Below are 16,570 nucleotides of genomic sequence, written 5' to 3'. Positions count from 1 at the left end.
CTTTCAACTGATGAAAAACAATTTCAGCCAGAAATGAGAATTTTCAGAGAACTATGAATAAACTATGATGTGAAAAAAACACTATAACCTTCAGTACACTCACAGCAGAATGCAAAAGTGTTCTTTGTAAGTACCCAGTTGTCAGATGTTGCATAAGAAAACAAAGGAAAAGATAGAATGAACAACAATAAATGAATGCAAGGCTGTGGATTCAACTTCTAACTTTCTAATTGTAATGCCAGAATTTTGCCCAAATTTGAAAAATATAGCTCAGGGAGTCTCAGTAATTAAATCATATATGGAAACTAGTATTTTATTCATAAACCTCCCCTTCTGTCCTCTGTTCTCACTCCAGTTGCCTTTCCCATCTCATAGCATCCCACATCCCTTATCGTGCACAACATGTGTCTGTTTCTGAAATGCATTTTATAGAGATGTGCCAAAATAAATCATGATGTGTAGTGTTGAAGTCATATGCTGTACCAAACTCACAGGAATTTCTCCGATTATTCAAATTTGCTGGTGAAAGCAGCTTCATGCATAAGAAGGAAAGACTGAGGGAGTAAGAAGCTTCAGTTTTCAAGAGCTAAAGGACAAGTCTCATAATATAATAACATTATCCAAACCATCCAAATACTTGCTTGAAATCATGTCTATAGTAAAATTATTCCTGCAGGTTGGCTCCTCACCCCTGCCCTCCAAATGAGGTGAATGGCCCCAGCCTGTCCGTAATCACAAACATCGCTGTGCGAGAACAGAGTCTACCAACAAGACCTACTAACAATTCTCAACTGTTAAACACGGTTTATTAATTGAATGACAGCAAAACCAGAATTCAAAACTGATGCATAATAACCAAATTGGAATTTTATGCCTTAACATTTTTGGTTTGTATGTGTATTAAAGCATGTATCTGAATACTAACATCACTTTTAAACTTACCCTTCAAGCATCCACTCTGGGACATAGTGCTTTTTATAGAGAAAATTTATTTAGATATAGGCTTTTAAGAGGCTGGCCCTGATCAGTAGGTGAGCAAAACCTGCTAATAACTCATAGGCATTATATAAATCAAGACACTCAAAACCACTAGTAGTTATAAAAACTTTCATGCTAAATTGAATCCTGTATTATTATTTCACATAAAATCAGCATTAAGACAGAATTTGTCAATGTGGCAGTCTTCAGGGTTATCTGACAGTATTAATTCCATTTACAAACTTCAGAGTTGTAAGGGAGTGTTTGTTCAACAGCTGTTTCGATAATTAGTAAAATGATGATGGCTTGTTAACTCTTTTTCTTCATTAAAGGCTCTTAATTGACTGTTGGCTCAACATGTTAATCTATTCAGGTAATGCTTGGAATTGAGAATTCCACTCACTGCAGAAAGAAAGTTGCATAATATACACTCAGTATTTTGTGGCTTCTTGACGTCATTCAGTACTTAAAAGAAGTGGGGGGGAAATGACAGATGTGTAAACATTTTTTTTTTATAATGCCATATCTTCTAGAGTATAAATTTATGCTCATACCCTTGAGACAACCACTAAATTTTGTCCCAATTGGCTTGGTTATTCTCTGATTTCTGAAACCATCTGTTCAAACCAGCCATTGCTTAATTGGGTGCAACTCTAAAACCAGCACAGATGAGGCGTTACCATTACCCAACTCATTTGCAAAATGTAAAAGATGGGACTTGAAAAGGAATTCTTTTTCCTCATGAAACTGTTTCTCTCTTAAGCTTACCAGGTAGTTTCTCCGTGACTCACATTTTATCTTTTGTACCCTGTCTACAATCACCTGAAAGGAGGTTGTAGCATGGAGGGTGTTGGTCTCTTCTCCCAAGTAGCAAGTGATAGAACAAGAGGACATGGCCTCAAGTTGCACCAGGGGAGGTTTGGATTGGGTATTAGAAAAAATTCTTCACGGAAAGGGTTGTCAGGCATTGGAACAGGCTGCCCAGGGAAGTGGTGGTGTCACCATCCCTGGAGGTGTTTAAAAGTTGTTTAGACAAGGTTCTTAGGGACATGGTTTACTGCTAGAGTTAGGTTATGGTTACGGTCTCTTCCAACCGAAATGATTCTATGATTTTTTTTTTTTTTTTTTTTTTACATTGAGCTGAAAGTGCTGCTGATCTGCAAAGGGCATCACAACAGCACAAGGGTGATACTGTGAACTGCAAACCTAAGATGCAGCAATGACTGCAAGAAGGCAAAGGCTTGCGTTTTTTTTGCCCCCCCCCCCCCCCTTTTTTTTTTTCAATTAAACTATCACGGCAGAGTCTCAGCCTGCAGTTCTGATGTGCTTGCCAGAACATGAGCTAAATCTTGCACTTGCAATGGCACAGGCTCAGTAATCTAACACTGGTAAATGAGTTAAATGGGATAATAACAGCTATAATGGAAACATATTTTCCCAGCCTTTAATGAAATAACATTCATCTTCAGAAAGAAAAGAAATACAATAGCACTTTACTTTCAAAGCCACTTCCTTTGTTTATAAACATAAATGTCTTCCTCCCATTAACTTACTGGAAGACACGAAGGAAGACAGATTAAATCTCAGATCTTAAAGAAATTTCAGTATCTATATTCCTGGATGAACAACCTGCCAATTTTCTTATTTCAATTTCAAAAAAGTATTTTCATCACACAGGTTTTCCCATTCAAGCAGGTATAGGCATATCAGATTTAATTCACCCTACTACGCACATTTGGTTGTATAGAATTTTTTAATAAACAGTTGAACTAAAAAGCCCACAATTCTAAAACTGCAATCTTAACTAAACAACACCTCTCTCTCATAATCGAAAGCATCTTCTTGTCCACCGAAAAAACCAAACCAAACCAACAACACAACAAAAACATTACTGACCTTACAATAAACTAACCTTTTTTTAAAAAAAAAAAAAAAAATGAAATGAGAAACTGAAACACAGGAACTGTGAAGTGTGAAGAAGACAACAGGCTTTAAAAGACAAAAAATCACTAGGAAGTTAAATATTCTCTGCCAAGATGTAGCTAATAAAATCTAGTGTTTAATTATTTTAATCTCAGGGGTCTCTCTCTCTCCCCATTGGTGATGATGGTTAAAAAAATCAGAAAAAATAAAAATATTATTTTAAGTACATTCTATGCATCTGAATAATTTAAGGCACTTTGAGTATTTTGGCCAATTAATCATGGAATGTCATGAAGGAGACCAAGAAGTTGGCACCACTTTCACCAGCTCTGAGCTGGAACTCTGGCCAGAGTTCTTCTTATCGTAATGTCACATACAGTATGGACACGGGTCCAAACTCAGAAATAAAGACTATCGCTATTTACAGCAAAAAGTGTTGTGTAATAACAAGCCAGTGAAATAGCTATAAGAAAAGAAAAAGCTGCTGTGCTATAAGCTACATGAGACCCAGGATTAAAACATCCAGTGATTTCAAATCAAAACTAGCTTGTACATATTTGAACAAAGAAAATGACTGCCTAATACAGGTGCCTGTGACAGACGTGACTGAATTCAGAGGTGACCCCTTCACTACATCCCATATTCCTCAGAATGAATACTTTCTCATTAGATCTGCTAAGGGATGTGTAGGAGCCAAAATTATACAGGGCCAAAGTAGGTGGGAATGCTGCACATGTTTATTATACATATTGGCAAAAGCTTTCTTATGTTAGACAAAGAGGCTGCAGCCCAAAGTAGTACTGTGTGTAGCAATACTCAAGACTTAGAACATCCTTGAGAAATTAATTTCATTGGTATGACTGGAGATGGAAAGAGCCATTGCAAAAAAAGAAGCTAAGAAAATAAAACTAGGTTGATGAATGCACTGTGATACAAGCACATCATAAAATAACACATGTATTATAATTCCAACATATTTTTAGTAACTGATGAATTAAAATACTTCTTCCAGTAATTTTAATATTTGCATATGACAGTTTTGTAGCAGGTCAGAACAGTTTTACATCTTGCTATGAAGACTGTTCTCAGAAAGCTGCATTTGGTATTTGGAAAGATTCTTGTTACTGTTACCCCACCCCAACAAACATATATTTTTAAGTAACATTAGGAGCAGAAAACAATGCCTTGCTAACAGCTTTATCTGAATACCAGTTCCTGCTACAAGATTGCTCCAGAAAGACACAACTAAAAGTTTTTACATGCTTCTGGACCCTTCTAATTTTTACTAATGCACAGTTAATGGAAGAGCAAGGCTTCAACTATTCTGTCTTTTGATATGGATGTGAAAATTTCCTATTATTCGTAAGGGACAACTTCCATTTTATGATGGTTGTTGTACTTTGACACCTTTGACTCTTTTGCAAACAACTCCTTGAAATTCCAGAGTTTGCAGGATACCAGCCATCCAGCCCCTCTTTTCTTTCCACTGGAACGTACAAATGTTTCATCAGTTCTGGCTTGTTTTTAACCAGAAGAGGAATAAAGAACTACATTTGGCAAAACACTTCAGCATATTATTAATTTTTACCACTTATTTAGTCCAATTGATTTCAAATTAAGTATGTTTAAGTTCTTTGCTAAAGACTGGATTTAAATACACACTTAACTGTGTTCCTTAGTTTGGGCCAATATTAGCAAATGCAGCAGCAGCAAAAGAGGAAGAAAAAACTAATGCAAAATCAATCCTTACTTGAGCCAAGGAGTAAATGACTTCTATAAGCCCTTTATGATACTTAGCTGCCACAGACATCTGTAGGAGTCCTCCCACTACGTTCATTAATTTGACATACTGGACTCGCTGCCAGCTGACTTTTACTATGTCAATGAAGGATTTGTGAGAACTGAGGCAAAACTGCATAGTTTTCTATGAAAAAGAATAGAAGTGTTTTGCTCAGCTGCATGTTCTTTCCAAACACAGTATTTGAAATTATAGAAGTTATTTTAATCCATACTGATTTTAAAATATTAAGTGACATCAATAACAGAGTCCTAATCCAGAACGACACCTCAGTACCAGCTGAACTTCAGGCCTGTGTAATCCCTGATTCATATTCTCAAAAACAAACAAATATTTTAGTATAAATCCCAGCTTGGAAACAATGTGTACAAGTCTGAATTACACTCATCAGGGCGAATATGAGAAAAATTGAGTCTCAAAAGTATCTCAAAAACATAGCCTGGATTTTAAAAACAGGAAAAAAATAAAACAAAATCCACAACCACACACCAAACCCAAAAGCCAAAACCTGATGAATTTGGGTTTAAAGAATGAAAGCTTTTACCGTAGTCTGAGCAATCCTAAAAACTAGAAAAATGTTCAAGTCTTTACCAAGACTTTAAACTACTCTAAAAATGGAAATGGATAAACTTATTGCTTAGTGGGAAAGTTTCCTGTGCTGAAATTTGAGTGAGGACTCCATATATTGAGATTTTGAGGTGTGAGTAACAACTTTTAGAACTTGGCAGGCATTCAAATGGTTTCCATGGCAAGCTTCCATTACTAATGATGTCCCTAAATATAGAGGTAATAATACTGGAACACCTCTAGAAAGAATTATTAGGATGCCATTCCAAACATATCTAACAGGAATTTGGTTTTAACTAGGCTTAACAAAAATCTAGCCTGTAATTGAAGTTTATGAGAGACTGTTGACAGAGAATTCTACCTCTCTCACTGATTCTTCATCATCTTCCATCACTTCTCTTACCATCAAAGGGACATTTTCTAATAGAATAAATGTTCTAACACCATCAGTGCTAAAGAATCAAACAGCTTTACTTACCTAAACATCATTAACCAATTGCCCATTTATTCAAATTTACTGATACCATAAGGCAAAAAAAAAATTATTTCACGTCCCTTTGAGGTGGATTAAAATAGGTGCAAACAAAATGGGTGTTATTAAAATGCAGCAGTTTCTAATTCAATGCCAGTTCTGCCAGCAAGACTCATCTTAAAGACCCTACTTGTACAGAAAGGTAAAATGGACGCTAAAGCAGTAAATGAAGAATTTTTACCTTTATCCATTGTGGAAAGAAAGTAGGTTTCACGTATGAGATTTTTTCAGGAATCCTGCAAAGAGCTTCGTACCTAGAACAGATAATTTCCTTTTCTCTCTTCATATTAATTTCTTCCCAAGCATCTGGGAGTTACGTTTGAAGCATACCTAAACCTGGCAAAACCCTTCTCTTCACTAACCGTGACATTTGTTGCTTGTGTATAGGTCATGATATTAAGCAGTCACTGTTTCCCTTTAATTCCCAGCTCAACACTACCTGTAAAAACAAAACTCCTGTAATCCTGGGCCTAAATTTCAAATAATTTGGCTTTGGGCAGGAGGGAGAGGAATCAGTTTAATCTAACTTCACCTGTATAGAAGTTACACTTCTAATTCAAGCAGACCACATAGGCTTCCTATGGCTAATAATAATAATAATGGATACATGCCACTTAAAGGTGTCTAAAATATGCAGAATTAATAGCTCTTTGGCTGCATTTTCCACTGTCTGCAGCCCTCCATTTTAGAAGACTGTAATGCATGGCTCTGGCCTACTTAAATATTTAAAACTTTCTGCCACTCACTCATATTTGCTGTAGTAACAGGAGTGAGAGGAACTGACTGGACCATGAATCCTGCATTCTGCAAACACAGATATTTCCCAAGTTTTTGCAAGCTGCTGATCAGCACAGTTTATCACTTCTCAGCATCGATGCTTCACATCAGCTCCCTACATTGACTCTCCCGCTGTCTCGTACAATGACATAAAAAGTCCACATTGCCAAGTCTATCACTCTGAGCAGAGAGAGAACTCTCCTCCTCTGACCGATGCAGTAGGAATTTAGAATGTCCCTGCCCTGAAACTCAGAAAGCAGTCTGTCATAGGTAGTCTGAAATACAACGTGATCCAGCCATATTTCCAGCACTGTGAAGCTTTCAAGAGCAAATACAAAGGTAAGGGAGAATAATGTACAACGAATGCAACAAACCCCAGTGTTTTGTGATCTGAGATCTCTTAGTTTCAGCACATCAAAAACCAGAAGTAATTAAATCTATGATACGTGATTATTAAATAGTTTGGGGTTTGTAATGCTGCTGTCATTTCAAACTCAGTAACTGCTGTTATTCAACTCAGTATCATAATTTGACTCCTCAGTTGAGGAAGTTATTTGGCATCACGTAGACAATTCAGGATAGTCAAACAAACACGTTCATGATTTCTTCAGCATGATGGGCCTGAAGCAGCAGGCTGTATTTGACTTTAGTTTCGAGAAGATTAGATTATGCAAAGCAGTTCTGCCATTTGAGTTGGCTGAATACCAACTGAATTATTCTGAATTTTGTACATTGTACAAGAGTCATGTAGTCATCATACTGAGCTTGATGTGGCATTGTTTCTCAAGCATCATAAACTAAGACAGCACGCATGGCTACAGCTATATAAAAGCATACAAAATGTACAGGTAACATGGGATTGTCCTGGATACTATATTCCAGCTTGGGAAAAAAACATATACAATTTCTACCTTTAGCATTGACAATTCTAATTTACTCTTTTTTTTTCTTTTTACCTTATTGTAAGGAATCACAAGAATAAATACAATGACAGACTCTGAACTTCCTTAGGGAAATACACCCATTTTCCTTTGTAATCCTCCAAACACTGTAACATCTGAATCAAGCAATATAAAGCCAAGATCTTATGACTAAATGTATCAAAGACATTATCAAACTGCCTGATCTTTGCCTGCTATGAAAAGCTCTGAAGGCTGGCTGAAAAGTATCCAGGAAAAAAAAAAAATATCAAAGATGACATGCTGCTAGATTTGGCTCACTCCTGCTTCTTCAAAGTCCTGACCTTACGCAGAAGGGCAGCTTGGAGACTGTGAATCCAGAGAGCACTGTTTTGTATTTGTGTTTGCTCATTTGTGTCACAGGGAACCTTTGCACATTGTCTAACAGGTTCAGACCATCCACCTTAAGGGAAATACAGTGTGTGTCTGAAACAAGAAAAATCCACACACTCAGCAATGGAAGCAGGCCTGTCCTCCCCCCAGCCCACTACCCTGGGAAGTCCTGTGCTTGCATTGTCCCTCCCTCCGACTGCACGTCTCCCATCACAAATGCTAGAGCTTTTTTGTTAATTCAACCAAAAACTGCTCGGTGGGAGAAAAAAAATTGTCTCAAAGTTCAAATAAATAGTTTAATTTCATGTTTTAGCTCGAAGGAAGTTTTATTTCTGAAGAACCGTTCCCACTGTGTTGTCACTGAAATAAGCAGTAGAACTGTTCAGAAAATTTCAGCCAAGAAAATTTCCTAGCAGAAAACCCAGCGAGCATGACACTTATTTTCTAGGTGAAAGCAGAACTTCTTGTTCTGCTATGATTCTTGTGAGCTGCTGCTGCGAGCACCTCCAATCTTGTCTTGCCTTCCGAACACTGCAGCTCATCTCAACTACATTTCCTATGATGCATTGCAGTAATTCATGCAAGTGCAAAGCATAATATTGACCTGAGAGCAATTTTATTTTAGATCAACGTGGGAGAACATACAATTTGGATGTATCAACATTAACAGTTTTCTGAGCTTCCTGTTCTGCCCGGCTGTTTTGACACTATCCCCTTTCATTGCCAATTTTAATTGAAATAACCAATTTATAAGTGAATTTCCCAAGTAGAGCAAGAAAATAAAGAAAAAAAATATAATGGAAGGACTTAATTTTCTATAGACATTATACAAGTATTCATTTCTATTTTGTTGTGTTTTGCAGAGCAAATACTGACGTTACCGTTATTATATAATGACTTCATGCCTAACTCTCAAGTCCTGCAGTCACCAGTGTAACCCCATTACCTGTGCCTGGTCCCACTCACTGTAACCTTCATCTGCATAACCATCTGTGGGACTCTGTCTCTACTGCAAACACAGAAAATAACATAACGTACTGGACAGACAACAATTTAAATAAAGAAATAGTTCAGTTTTGAGAATGATAGATGCAGGCTCATTTATAGCAATCACGTTCTCTGTGATAATTGATCACATCCATTTATCTGAAGCACTTCTTTCATGGATGGTGTTATATCTCCTATACCTAAACCTTTTGGTACCTAACAATACTTTTAAAAGACTGCACAGCTTAGCGACAGCTGCTTTTAAATTACAGTCAGTCACAACAACAAACGTAAAGCTTGAACACGGATACATTTAGCAGGTCTCTTAATATTGCAAACTGTCAAGTAAGATTCAGGCTCAGCAAATAAATCCTTTTCAAATCTAACATACACAACCCTGATTTTAATTTTTCTCTCCAGTTCCCATTTTCTCCAGCCAAGACTTACCAGGGCTTGAGGTTCTTTACTTTCTTCACTTTTGCATCCATAATAGTCAGAGTTTTTATCCAAGTCCTCTATGTTCCCTTGTGTTCTTAAACCCTTATCTGAATGACAAGCCTGGCAAATCGGTGCATTGCCCATATCAGTTCTTCTGCTAACTCCTGCAAGTGGGATCGCCCTTGTGCCGCCGAGGGTGCCCAGTGGTCCCCAGGGACGGCCAGCGCTGACGATCCAGGAGGAGGATCACGCTGCTCTGCTCCCCGGCCGCTCCTGCCAGGCTCCCTTCCCCGAGCCGTCCCGTGTCACGGAGAACCCGAAACCCCAGCAACTGCAGGCAGCAGTCGGTGACCATTTCCAATTCAGGCACTGACTGTCTATTTTTACACCTACCAGGCCAGCTATGCATGTAAATGGCGTTGGGGTGGGGTGGGGGGAAACCTCTTTCTTCCCAGCGAACAGCCAGCCTGCCTCGCACGGTGAGTTAAAGTCCCACTGAGTGAAATGCCTCTACATGTGAGGGTTATTGAATTACCCAGTTGCATGCCTTTGAATGTTTTGATTTTTTCCTACTGCTCTCAGTCTCACTGTTTACATAAAGCACTAAATTTCAGAATGTTGCTAACGCCTTCTGAGTTTCTAACTCAAAAAGAGAATGAATTCGAGTTGCATCTATTTGATATTTACAAAACAAGAGAAAATGTATGAGTCCGGATTTCATGGCTATTTCATTCCAGTGATTCATATGGTATTTCATGTAGATATTGACTGTGATGAGTTTGCTTTCGAACTGATACATCCTCTGGGTTTCATTTCAGAGGAGCTCAAATGTAACCAAAAAGGACAATCCCTGATGTTAGATCACTTTAGCTCTTGTCTATGTCATGTCTGATATTGTTCTGGTTTTTGCTGATGTTTTGGGTTATGCTTTTTTTTAGCTAGAATACTAATTATTTAAGAAAAAAACAATCGAATCACCAGCACCAATATTGAGATAAGGACATTCCCTCTAAGTTTGAGTTGATTATCACAATCATAGCCAGCAGGATAAAAATAATTTTGAAGATTGAGTTTTGGAATCCAGCCATTATTCCGGATGAGGCCCAAATAAAACAAACAAACAAAAAGACCACAACAAAAAAACTCCCACAAAGTTAGCTGAGAAATAATTAGCAGTTTTCAAATGCTTCAGGAACAGCTGAAGGTAATGGAGATAATGGAGACAGACTGACTGTCTGTAAGTAAGAGTCCCATCGAATATATCGCAATGCACATGCAACCCATGAGTAGAGATGAGCATGTATTTGAAAAATTAAGGCCAAAATTCCTCAGAAACAGAGTGATCCTCAAAGCTTTCTAATATCTAGCCAACATTTCTCTCTTTGGCGTTTCAAACTATTGCTGGTACTGCAATACACAGCAGGCAGGTGTCCATACCATTCCATCCATTTCTATCCAGTTACCCTTCATAGCAGTGCCAGTTATAATCAGGGAAAGAGAGGTCTCCCCAGTCCCCCTTTAAGGATAATTGATCGGTATAGGGTTCTCTTTTGTGTTAATTACCGTAAGGTAGATTTAAAATGGCTCTATAATTTTTCCTTGCCTGATGAACACTCCAGGATGGGACCATTCGGCTGCTTTGAAAACCCTTGGGCGCTATGGTGTGTAATGAGTATGAGTACGTGCTGGATAGATGCACGTACAAAATAGCTAAATTCATTGTCGCTTTTGGTGATGTGATTATATACTTGTACAGAACTCAGCGCAACCTGCACTACAAAATCTCCCTGACAACAACATTTTTCCAAGCAATTGGCAAATACAAGAGATGGAATGTTTAATCTTACATTCAAACAGTCTGAACTTCAAATATAAAATGACTAACAAGCAAGTAAATGCTTCAGTTCATGTTAAAATTATACATTATAAAATAAAATATAATATTCACACACATTACTTCTTAGCTATGGGCAGGTTCAGATGCAAACTGACCATTCTAAGAAGGAAAATAGTACCAAGCATTGCTAACCACATTTGACATTCAGTTCCTACAGCACTGGAAGCAGTCACTGCTCTTAATTGACACCAATGACATTGAAGAATTCTTCATAGAAGGCTAGCCTACCCCCAAATTATCTTACACTGAATTTCTTCAACTTGTCCAAGGCCTTACTCTATGACAGTAAGGTATGTATACACTGCCATAACTTCTTCATGTAGTTATAAAAATAAAAGTGTGCAAGAAGGAATCCCACCAAGTGCTTGGCTTGACCAAAGCTCTTGAAACTAAAGGTTCCAACATAAACCAGAACTAAAACCCCTTGGATAGAGGAATCTATTTAATGTGAAATGAACTTACTAGAAACAAAGAGGGTGAAACAAGGCATCAGCTCAAGGGGAAAGGGTAGCAAAAACCAAGTACCATGCATTCCTTTGAAATAATGCTTGCAGAAAGCAACAATCTGCGTAGACATCTGATGAGAGCAATGGATAAGCTTCCTGCCAGAGCCTTTTAACAATCTTACTGTTGTTTGTCAGAATGGTTCAAAGCCATTAGGGCAAATTACTCAGAAAGCAAACATGTTCATGTTTTGCCAAACTTAGCTGGGACATAATATTCAAACAAAGTATATGTCTTATGATGTAGGATTCAAAGCATTTGTGGAGGAACATGTTGCACTATCTTTGTAAGTTCCCATGCTCTTTTTTGCTGTTGTTGACTGGGCTGCAAATCTATCACATCAGGCAGAAGAAGTAAAAACACCAAGGCACAGTTTTCAAGCATGAAACTCATATCAAAGCATCTTCCTCCCCTGTGTAGAGAAAAGTCAGAGCCTGGTCTGTGTTACACTGCCAGAACTGCTCTGCAGCCGACGACCTTGTGTCTCTTTGCAGGGGAATCAAACTTTTTAAAGAACCTCCTGTAGGTGATTTACTGAGTCTGCTTGTTTTCCCATGCTTTAATATACCCTTTACTCCTCAGCAGTGCAACACAGCTTTTTGCAACACTAACTCCAAACCTTAATTACTGCCCTAACTAGAAAGCCTCCTAAACACTTTAAAGTGTCTGGTAAGAAAGAGAGCAGAGTATCTCATATACTATACTAAAGCGTTGATGCTAGGATAGCAAGCAGCTGACTGAGACAGGATCTCTCTTGTCCCCAAAAATGTTGATACCGTAGGAGAACGTGAGAAGAATTCAATAGTCCAGAAACCCACCTTTTTGCTCCATTCTACACCTAGCACTTGTGCTTTAAAAATTTATACAACCCTCACAATTTCTTGGGGGGGAAAGAAAAAATTATGCTGGGCTTCATTTTGAGCTTGTAAATTTTCCACATTACTTGTGGGACGTGCAAACTGGTTCATTCATCTTAGCAGGTTCTCCCCAAAGCCAGCCTTGTGAAGTGGCAGCATTAATCATGTCAGCATTTTCATTTTTTAAGAGAAAAATTCGGGTGATGCGCTTCTGTCAGAAACCCCATTCTTCCTACTCCCTTTCCATCCTAAGTAAATCCACACATCCAACTGTCTTTGTTCTTGGCCAATGAACTTAACCCATATTTGGGTTTTCACACATTGAATTCTGTCAGATACTGAGAAAATCGGGGGTGGGGAATCAAAGAACTTTGGTGCTATTTAGAGCAACCAAGAGACTGCCCTAGGTCATTTGTTGAAAATTGTCATACTACTACCCTCTGATTCACCACAATTTCAGAATACTCCCCTCTTTCTCCTGGCATCATTCTTACACAATGTGGTGGCTCATTATACCAGTTCCATTAGCTGGTGCTTGGTGGAGAATTCCATCCCTATGGGGAGTCTTCTCCTGGCAACTTTTGCACTTTTGTACCACCCAAATAATGCAATGTGACCATAATTCACCAAAAAATGCAGATCGGCAAGCTCAAAATCCTTGGTAGAGATCATTAGTAGTATAACAGGCTGTCTGCAAAAAAACGTAGAGCCATATGGAGACTCCTACCAGCTGCCTGCTGTATCTCAAATAATGCTACAGGCTTTGGGAAACATTCCAGTTTCATCACTTAAACTCTTTCTAAGCCTGCAGCAGTTATGATTATCATCTTTTCCGTGACACAAAGCCGGTAAACAAAACAACAGACGAGGCCCTCAGCAGACTTCTGGGAATTCCATCTTGCAAGATCTTTTCCATTAAGTGCAGCAAAATGTACCTTCAAGTTTCATGGGATCAGCCATTAAGTACATTTGCAGGGGCCTTATTTTGTTATATTTCATACTCCTTTACATAGTTTTCCTACTCATGACATTCAGAAGAGATACAGCTGTAGATAAAATTAAATATGGTTTAGTAAAGGAACTCATTTTTAAACTTGACCAGAACGCCCCCACATTTTTTTCTACAGAAATGAGGTCCAGCGTGTTATATGATGCCTGTTCTGAATGCCACACATTTTATAAATATTTTTCTCAGGTAGGTACCTGGCTTGGTTTACATGTTAGCGTAAGGCAACTTCTGACAAAACAACTACCACTGCCTTTGGCCAGCAAACACCACCATGTATTTGTGATTCTTGTTATGGTCTGGTTTATTTGCAGTTTGCCATATTTAAAAATATTGAACCTAGTCAAAGAATGAAATATAAATGTAAAACACATGGGAAGTCCTGTAAATTAAAAACTGAAAACAAACGCCAAAAGATAACATAGACAATGTTGCCTGAGACCACATAAAACACTAAGTGAAAAATATAAGAAGCCTTACCATCCAAAAGATGAATGTTAAAGACAAAATAATATTGAAAGTAACATTTTTGCACATGTAGCATTGCACTTTTGTCATACTTAAGCATATATTGTGCTTCTAATGTTACCAAGAAAAAATAATAAGCATATAATGTCATCACCAACAAGAACTTACTCTCTTAATAACACTATTTCTTTTGTCACCACTTTTCCAGAGATTCATGCAGTAGAGTCACTGCTAAGCACTTTGACTGTTCAACTACTGGACACCAAGAAAGAGAGTGCAATACAAACCCACTGATTCGCTGCTACTTGCAAAATCTCAACTAAGAGCTCGAAGACTAGTAAGTGAGAAGTAGTGAAATCAAAGCTGTAATCTAATCTCCAGATGGATACTTAATTTTGTAAGATACTGTTCATCAGTACAGGAATGACAAAGCTTGTGTCTTGTAAGATGAAAGAGGATTTAGGGACTATCATACATACCCAGGCTTGCAGTAGCAAAAGCAAAACTGCTCTGCTGCTATGAAGAATGCTGCTTTATCCTTTTTTGCTATTACTACTAAAGCTTGTTCTGTCAGTAGAGGTTTCAATTATGCCCTAATGTAGCACAGTAGGTAAAATAACAAAGCATTAGGTACTATAAAAACATTTAGTGCTGCAAAATAAAAGACAAAAGGGAAAAAGAAAGTTCCAAGTATCAAGACAAATCACAACCTACATATTGTTAGTGACATAAATCCCCAAATTTATCATTATGAAAACTTTCCCCAAATAGATATTTCCTATTAAATTTTTAAGGTTAAACATAGTAATTAAAAAAAAAAGAGAGAGAGGGAAAAGAGTCTGCACTGGGACCTAGATATTTCTAGGAGATTTCTTGAACTTTGAAATGTTTCATAAACACAGTGTATTTCACTCTTAGAGATTCTTCTATGGGAATGTCAAGTATAACACGGCTCACTTGTTTCTCGCAATTATTTTGGGTCAGATCTTGACCCCATGCAGATTATAAACTCTGATGATTTATGCCTTTATACAATTTATGCCTCCTTTATGTTTTACAATAATGACACTGATGCTATCATTTCCCAAAAATTCAGCATTTTCTTTCTTGTGGTATCTACAGTATGTGAGTCACACAGGCCAAAAGAAATAATTCCTGAAACCCAAATAGTCTTGAGAGAGAGGCAGTTGCCTACTACAGAGGACCCAGCCGCAAATCCTTTTCAGCTTAAATAATCGGAGTCCAATTGATTGCAAAAATCTATTCTGAGACATTTTGAGGAAGACAAATCATTTTGCTATGCTTTAGATGGTGAATCATTCAACACATTAAGCATAACGATCCTCTTTGGCCAGTGACAAAGAGCTCTTAATCCAAGTAGTACCATATGTCTTTGTATCCCTATGAGAATCTGCAAACAGATAACTTGTTTTTTAATCACCACAGCTACAGATCCTGCAGTACTGAAAGGGCACAGGTGTGACAGAATTGGAAAAAGATTGTTTCATGGATAGGAAGGTTTAAAACAAAGAAGTATATAATATACACAATTAAAAAAAAGAAAAAAATGTATACGGTCTCTGTTATTCCAAAATATCTATGTCTCTTTGCTGAATTTATAGGGATCTTCCTCCAAACACAAGCCACCTGAGCCTCCAGCATTCCACAGATAAAACACATGGAACAAAAAAATTTAGAAACAAAAAAAAAAGCAAAGTGTGGACAATTCAAAATCAGAAATCCAGTGTACTGCCTCATATATCCTTCATATACTTGGTTAGAGTGGAAGCAAGTGCAAAAGATAACCTTTTTATTCCAGCATTCATAGTGTTTGAATATGTAATCTATAGAAATACAGTATTGCCTAGCCCATTAGTATTTTGGTTTGTAATTGAAAACATACTGGTTTATTTAATACTCGTTTTCATACCTACTCACAGAGGGGGAAAATGTCTCACAAGAACTCTGAGTTAATTAGAAAAAAAGCTCATTTCTCTTCTACAGATTATCCAATGATCAGTATGCAAGTTTCTAACCAAGGCTTTCTTCTTAGTATGTAACAATCTACTCTACAGCTTGAAAAATGCAAAACACTACCAAGAGTGTTTATGAGGACGTTACCCTGGGACTCTCCACTAGGCGCCTAGTGGGGCCCCACAGCCAGACTCAGCACCTGTGGCACGACCTCAGCTCTCTATGCCTTTTGGATTGGTCCACCAATATGTTAAAACTGTGGCACACCCTTATTTTGCAGAGTTACTATGACAATTTCTCAGTATGTGCAAAATTATAGGAACTTGTAGGTGAGGGGTGTGACACATGAAGATTAAAAAAATATAAAAAGAAAAATTCATGGTCTATTTAACAGAGGTCTCCTCATAGACATAGCAGTTTACGTCTCATGTGCATATTTTTCTCATCAAAATTACACTCAGTATTTCTTTTCTTTCTCATCCCTGCTTCAACCTTCCACTTTCCAAAGAGAAATATTCATTGAAATTGAAATATACGTGTTAACATCAAATGCTGAATAACACACAGGAACT

The 16,570-nt window shown here is 37.6% G+C and overlaps 1 protein-coding gene across 32 annotated transcripts in view; it reads right to left on the bottom strand.

Annotated features, from left to right (window-relative positions):
- The window catches only part of ANK2 (ankyrin 2), a 370,609-nt gene that overhangs the window by 158,435 nt on the left and 195,604 nt on the right, over positions 1 to 16,570 (bottom strand). For 13 of the 32 annotated variants that reach the window (XM_065633264.1, XM_065633266.1, XM_065633269.1 and 10 more), the window contains exon 1: positions 9,302 to 9,455. The exons of 12 other annotated variants lie outside the window; for them this stretch is intronic. In XM_065633264.1, coding sequence (XP_065489336.1) covers positions 9,302 to 9,436 — 135 coding nt within the window. In that variant the 5' untranslated portion in view covers positions 9,437 to 9,455. Of the gene's footprint in view, positions 1 to 9,301; positions 9,474 to 16,570 lie in introns of those variants that run through there. 7 more of the 32 variants (XM_065633284.1, XM_065633291.1, XM_065633286.1 and 4 more) reach the window with 4 other exon arrangements.

Source organism: Caloenas nicobarica, chromosome 4, assembly GCF_036013445.1.
Source record: "Caloenas nicobarica isolate bCalNic1 chromosome 4, bCalNic1.hap1, whole genome shotgun sequence".
Classification (NCBI taxonomy): domain Eukaryota; kingdom Metazoa; phylum Chordata; class Aves; order Columbiformes; family Columbidae; genus Caloenas; species Caloenas nicobarica.
The sequence above is the reverse complement of the archived record's forward strand: the minus strand, read 5'-3'. Positions and strand labels throughout refer to the sequence as shown.